We start from the raw sequence: 7,357 nt of genomic DNA on the forward strand, positions 1-7,357 counted from the left end.
TCACAGAACAGCACACCTAAAATGGGAAATGTTTAAGGAGCATAAATTAAACTTTAATAAACCTGGTGGGTTTTTTGAGGGGGGAAAAAAAAAGACACCTCTGAGGTGTTTTATGGATGAGGAAACAGACTCAGAAAGCAAAAGTGACTTGCTCCTTCTGTCAGTGGAACCCCAAAAGTCCCCCACCCACTGCTGCTCACAGTTTTTTGTGTTTTTTGTGGGTTTTTTTGCTCGGTTTTAATTCAAAGCCTCTTTAGCATCCTGGGCCCCACGTTTCTCTGACTACAAAATGAAGAGAGAAATAATTGCCAAAGACTTTCCCACTCCCAACAATCAGATTCTAAGAAGCAGTCTGGTGTAAGGGGAAAGACCTCAGTGCTGTGGAGACCGAAACAGTGGAAGAAAATTCCCACTGCTACCATTACCTGCTGTGTGCCCTGGGGCAAGCCTGTCCTATGCCAGACAGGGTTAATAAGGACACATCTGTAGGGGTGCCTGGGTGGCTCAGGCAGTCAAGCATCTGACTCTTGATTTTGGCTCAGGTCAGGATCTCACAGTCGTGAGATGGAACCCCACGTCAGGCTCTGCGCTAACAGTGCAAAGCCTGCTTGAGATTCTCTCTCCCTCTCTCGCTGCCCCCTCCCCCTCTCAAAATACATAACCATTAAACACACACACACACACACACACACACACACACACACAGCCGTAAAACAGCTGGCACACAACAGACTCTCAAGAAGGGCAGCCATCGTAACTACCGAGGGGTTTTACCATCCCCATACTGTTCTGAATGCGGAGGTGACCATAAGGAAAAGAAATCACAAACTGCCTGCGCTGCATTGCATAACCTGTGCCCGGGTACACAGTACACCCTGGGCTCCACCGGGGCACAGGCTGTTATCACACCAGGTAAACAGGAACACCCTGCCCCCTCCTTGACCACCGTCAGCACCCAGTCACCACAAACACTTGGGTGCAGGAGAAGGCCGACAGCTCACAGGAACACCACGGCTATTTATGCCTATATTTTAGGCACTCCGCTTTCCCTGTGGCTGCTGGCATCATCACAGGGCACAGACTCATCCAGAGACACACCCCACCCATCCTACAGCCCTTTCCCTCACCATCTGCTCCAAAGGGGTGGTCCCAAATAATGACTCAAAGCTGCCTGCCACACGCTGCTCCTTTTTTCTGCTCTCCAAAAGAAACCAAAACACACAGAAACCGAAAAGACTGTTTAAAAACAACAACAAACAAACAACAAACGCTTCAGGTAGGGAGTTTCTGCTTCCTCTGGCACATCCATTCTAGGGGCACTGCGGTCATGTAAAGTTTGTTGGCTTACTTTTTCTCCACGGAGAGACAGGAGGTAGGCAACACCCACAAATTATCCCAATTCTGCAGAAACAAAGAGCGAAGTACCCTGGCAAAAGGCAAACATGAGCAGGGCTCCAGCGGCCCAGGGACGCAAAGCACCAGAGCATCAGGCCTCAAGGGACTTCAGTACTCTGGCTCATCTTCTAGAAAACACAGAGATAACAGGAGAAAACACTTGCCCTGTGACGCCCCTGCCCGGTGCTCTTAAGAGCCGTCCTGGAGATCATGTGAATTCAAAACCATGAAAGAATGGAAAAGATTTCTGCACAGCTCAGTTAAGTAAAGTTACTGGGCAAAAACAATGCTCTGTCCTGGCCACGATCTCCTAACTCTATTAGGGAGAGCTGGCACCCAGGTTAAGAAAACTCTGATTCATTAATCACAAATATTATTTATCAAACCACCGCCAGGACATTGTGGCAACTACATCCTGCTGTTTCTATTCAGAGCCATTGCCAAAGTTTGGTCCTCTCCCCCACCTTCCGGTATCTGTGAACTTTTCAGTTTCTATCAAACTCCAGATGGGGGAGGGGACCCAGTGCTGGCCCTAGTCGAGTAAAGTTCCACCACCAGGTCCACAAAGAGACTGCAGGGAGGCGTGGCCAGGCCGGAAATTCTAACAAAAAGTTTTGGCCCTCCGGTCCTAGAAGCAACTACTTCCTGATCCTTTCTAGTCGTGGAGGGAGGGGGGAAGGGGTAGTTTTCTGGCCGGGTTCTCCCAGCCCGGGGCCGAGCTAGGGCCTTCGATCGCGGTGGGGAAGGGTCAGGCCAACCATGGGCCCTTCTATACCCCGCACTCCGAGGCGCTCTGCTGCCTTCCACCGGCGAAGTTATTTTGGAGCAAAGTGCCCCCAGGGTGTGAGCTCGGGAGGGCAGGGACTCCTCCCCCACACTATCCCCAAACACACACACCCACACCCGCACACACACACCCCAAGGCCGGCGCTTTGAGGACTGAACCTGACCTAGACCCTAAGGCCCAGGCCTGCTACTACAGGAGGAAGGGTAAGGGGAAATGAAAGGGGTTTGTCAGAACCTCAGAACAATCCGGGGCGCTCGCTGCGGTCTGGGGTTGAACCAGCCCCTGCCCCCGCTGGGGGAGCGCGCCTTCCGGGGTCCCTGGTCGACCCCCAGTGCCCGTCGTTGCCCCGGCCGCGCCGCAGTCAGAGAAGGCCAAACCACCCCCCGCGCGGCGACCCCAGGCCGGGCCTCCCACCTTGACCCGCTTGCCCTGGACCTCCAGCGTCTTCATGGTGAAGTCGACGCCGATGGTGCTGCCCTGACGCTCGGAGAAGGCGCCCGTCTTGAAGCGCTGCACCACGCACGTCTTGCCCACGCTCGCGTCGCCCACCAGCACCAGCTTGAACAGGAAATCGTACTGCTCGTCCGGGTCCCCCTGGCCCGGGCCCGGCCCCGCCATGGCCGCGCGGGAGCCGAAGGGCCGGCGCTCCGGACGCTGGGGGCAGCCCGGGCTCACGGAAGCTACGGACCGCCAGGCGACGTGGAACCACCGCAACACCTGAAGAAGGGGCGCCGCCGACTGCCGGCCCCAACCCGGGCCCGCCCCGGCCCCGCCCCTCCGCCCTTCCGCCCCGCCCCCGGCCGGGCCGGAGCCCACCGGCCTAGGCTCCGCCCGGGACTCGCCCGGTCCCTCCTCCGCAAAGCTCGCGGCCGGCCCTCTGCTAGCTCCCGGCCAGTCCGGCCCTCAGGTCCGGCCTCAGCCCTGCCGCGGCCAGGCTCCACCCTCCGCACGGCCCCGGCCCGACTCTAGCCTCAGCACATCGGGCCCCCCTCTCCCCACTCCAACCTCAGCACTTTACAGGACAGACTCCGCCCTCAGCCACACCCCCGATTAGACTCCGCTCTCAGCCCCGCCCCGGCCAGACTCCGCCCGCAGCGCCGTTCTTGGCCGCGCCCCCAGCCAGACTCCGTCCCCAGCATCGCTGTCGGCCCCGCCCCCAACCCGACTGCGCGCTCGCCGCGGCCCTAGGCGGGTGGACGAATCCCCTCAGCACCGCCCCTAAGCCTTCCCACAACCTAACTCCGCCCGCAGCACCGCCCCCAGCACTCGTCACGCCCCCCGCCGTCCCGCTGGTCAGCCCGCTCGCATAAGCAGTCAGGAACAGGCTCCAGGCAACGGTAGGATCTTTGGGCCTGACCCAGCCAAAAAGAACCAAACACTTGGCCTGAGCAGAGGAACATGGGAGGTTTGTGGGGAGCTCTATGGAAGGGCAGATCAGCTCCTGTCAAGATGGTCCATAAACCAGGGGTCCTTGGAGAAATGGAACCCAAATGTCTATAAGAAGCTTAAAATAGATCAAATGGGACCTATCCCCCCAAAGGGCTTCCCGACCACCAAGATGGGAGGGAACTGAGAACACTCTTGCCCTCCAATTCTACTTAGTTCAATAAATTTGGTTAATGCCTACCATGGTTCAGGTACTGTTCTAGGGCCTTTGTTCCTATCAGTGCACAAAGCAGACAAAAATCCATACCCTCCCCAGTAGAAAAGGAAAGAGGGCTTTTCCATGGCTTAAGGAGACCACAGAGGGCAAGTCCACCAGGGCCAGTACCTTGAGGATCCCTGACCAGCTTTACTGTCCAAGTGGGGAAGAGACTGGATGAGGAGGCAAAGGCAGACCCATGGAGATGGTGGAGGAGCAATTTGTTCTGGAACAGTGTGAACTCTACTCCCATGGTAAATACCCAACAGTGCCAGACAGGAACCCCCAAAGTGCCATGGAAAAGCAATTCTGGGAGCCCAGCTTTATTACATCAGACTGGAGTGGCAGGAAATAGCCTCCATCCTGAGGTGGAAGGAGACAGAAGGATATGGGATGGAGGGCTTCCACATGCTGGGGTTGGCTCTGGGAAACTGGGGCATGTCAAAGCTTAGAACTCTAGAAAATAACATCTGCTCCAGCCCAGAGTGGCTACTCACAGCCACTGGTGGAGACAGGGAAGGGAAAGGTGAGCCCAGGAGCTGGATTGAGCCAAGGCTTAGCTGCTGGAAGCACGGGGAGAGGAAGGAAGAATGTCAACAGTTGCAGGGTGGGGTGGACGAGTGGCCGATGAACTGAACTGGCCTTTTAATTTGCCTTGCCTGGAATTGGTTTGGGGTGGGGTGGGGGCATGTTGGTCTTGCTATGGATTTTGCCAGAAGGCCCAGCCACCACTTGCTTTGGTGGGGTGATGGAAAGGTTCTAAAACTAGACTGTTGTGATGAGGGCTGCATGACTCAGGAAATGTATTAAAGTCCTTAAACTACACTTAACCATGGGTGGGGAAGATGGTGTGTTAAGTTACACCTCAATAAAACTGTTTAAAAAATATCCGCATTTCCTCTTTTTTGGTGGGAAGTTTCTAAGTAGCCCGGTGCCATTTTATCTTAAGTTGAATTATGCACATTTGAAACAGAGCAATTCAAATTTAGAAATGTTTTATGATGTCTCACTTAATGCCCCAAATGTGAAATGATGCACATCCCAAATTTTAAAAAATAGGTCAAGAATTTAACATTCTTACAGCTGGGGTGGGGGGGCAGGGGGAATGCTGAGTTTTAACTATGCCGTTGCCACATGGGGGGCACCAGCCTAGCTGACATGCTGAAGCATGCACTGTAACCCCCCGCACAGCGTGGATCAGAACTCCTCCCAGTGGTTAGAGAGACAAATGCCATCTTCCCTCTTCCTTAGTTCCTCCCTCCATTCCTTTTTCATCTTTATCTTTCTTTCCACTGTCACCTTTGGTAAAATATACAGCCTCTAACAATACCATCTTGAGTTTTACTTGTCAGTGCCCAGGCTAGTGCTAAAAATGTGTCCCCAACATACACGAAGGCGAGAAAACACCACAAAGAAGACCAGACACCAACCGTGATACCCTGCGTTAGTAAAGAGTGCTTGGTGCACATTATTAGAATATAACGGAGCAGCAAGGACTGGGCTGGTGCTGGCTGAGGACTGGGAAGGCTCCCTCGCAGGGGCAGCCCTCAACCCACCTGGTGGCCAAAAAAATGGCAGCCATCCCACTCTTTCCCCCCTCCCCAAACCCCAAAATGTTATAAACACTGGTCAAATGACCCCCAGGCCTCCCTTGCTTCCGTTGATGGTACCCATTTCACGCTTGAGGCTTTGCCTACAAATAAGGGAGCAATTGGCTCTCAGCACCCCTATGCCAACCTCTACCAACTCCATGCTGCGCTCCCACCCCCTCTGCTACCCCCACACCCGGCTCAGTGCCCCACCCAGCACTGCCCTGGCTTTCTCCCCTGCCAGCTTCTAGTCCCCACAGTCCCCCACCACCAAATGGGCTTGCTGGAAGGGCTCTTATGAGGTCACTCCCCCTGCTCAAACGTCAGTGATGAGCCGAGACCCTCTGGAACACCCACACCTTCAAGGTCCACCCCTCCATAATCATCTGTTCCCCTGCCAGGAAGCCCCTCCCCTGTTTCCCAGACCCTCCAACCTTCCAGTTTTCACAGAATCCTCCAGGGTCCTGCCGGAAGGACTGGTGGGATCAGCCTTGAGCTCACCACTCCTCACCATGCTTAGGCGGAAACCCAGGCTCTGAAGCTTGCAAAAAATACCCTGTACAGGAACTCTGCCCTGCTCAGTCCTGCAGGAGACCTTCCCACCACATTTTTATTTTCAGGGGGAGGTGGGGAGAAATGAAGGAGACGGACGTGATGTGAAAATGGCTGAAGGGGCAGGCTGCTGCCACAAATCTCCCAGGGGGCCTGTCTCTGCTCATTAGTTAAGTGGTGCCTGCCCAGTGAGGGAAGTGAGGGAAGGTCTGATGTACCCAGATGGGTTCCTGCTGTCACCACTTCGCAGTTCCTGTGAGCAGAGGATGACACACCCCTACTCCATCCTCTCTTGGGGCTTTGGGAGGAGGACAGTAGTAGAGGATGGGGTAGGGGTGGGAACGGGGCAGTCTGTGCAGCATCAAAACCAGCACCTTTGCTTCTCTGTGACAGGCCTGGCCCTCTCATAGCAGCCCAAGGTATCCAGGACCAGAGGAGAAACATTTTAATCTCCTCCTTGTTTATAAATTGCTCAAGAGCAGGAGCACAAGGGTCAGGGGGCAGAGTGCAGGGAGGTGGGGGGGTGATGCAGGAAAAGGAGGGCGGTCTGAGGCCTGGGTGGGGCTGGTGTGTCAAATCTTAAAGCAAAACAAGAGGAATATTGACATTTTGCTCAGGAAAACCAGGAATAAGCAAAGGGGAAGGAAATGTATCCATGCAAAATCGCCTCTCTGGAAATGTTGGGCAGAGCCAAAGCCAAACCATGAAACAGATTTGGTCAACAAAATCAAGGTTCCTGAGACTGGTTCCTTTGCCTCTGAGCAATGAACTGGGCCAAGGGAATCACATCCCCACCAATGGTCACACATGCCAAGCCAGTTCCTCTGCTGTTACAGGCCTAGAGTGGGAGACATGCACAGATCTTCCCCCTTGGGCCCCCTGGCAGACAAGTAGCCAGGGCCTTCAGGATAGGAAGAAATCTGGGGTTGGGTCCGTCTCAGCCAGTAACACCTGTGCTACGTGCTTCTCTACCCAGCCTCAGTTTCCTCAGACATGGGACATGAATTCCTGTCCTGCCTGCATCCTGGGAAGCCACCAGGACATCCCAGCTGGGAGGGACTTTGGAAACTGAAGGACAGGAGCAGCAATGCCTGTTTCTGACTCTGTCCCAGAGGTTCGAAACCTGTGAAGTCCACAGACTCAATGACGGAGGTGGCCCTGGGGCCCTGGGCGTTCCAGAGGGGCCACACTGCAGTCTCTTCTGTGACCTTTTCCAGTGAGAGATACCTGTTGTTTGAATTTCCTGGTGTCCTTGAATGCAGGGCGGCCCCAAGCCTGCATGTGGCCCTTGGAAGAAAAACCCCTAACTGGGTGGTCTGAGCCGGGCTACCATGTGGCCCCCAGAGGCTGTGCTGAGGGCCCTCTCTTCCCTCTGCCCGCACCATGGGACTG

General features: G+C 55.0%; 1 protein-coding gene across 1 annotated transcript in view; it reads right to left on the bottom strand.

The window, feature by feature from the left end:
- RAB43 (RAB43, member RAS oncogene family) overlaps positions 1–2,913 on the bottom strand; it is a 30,324-nt gene extending 27,411 nt beyond the window's left edge. Inside the window, exon 1 of the mRNA XM_030307522.1 lies at positions 2,597–2,913. Coding sequence (XP_030163382.1) covers positions 2,597–2,800 — 204 coding nt within the window. The 5' untranslated portion in view covers positions 2,801–2,913. The remainder of the gene's footprint in view (positions 1–2,596) is intronic.
- Positions 2,914–7,357: the final 4,444 nt, after the last annotated feature.

Source organism: Lynx canadensis, chromosome A2 (genome assembly GCF_007474595.2).
Source record: "Lynx canadensis isolate LIC74 chromosome A2, mLynCan4.pri.v2, whole genome shotgun sequence".
In the NCBI taxonomy this organism is placed as follows: Eukaryota; Metazoa; Chordata; class Mammalia; order Carnivora; family Felidae; genus Lynx; species Lynx canadensis.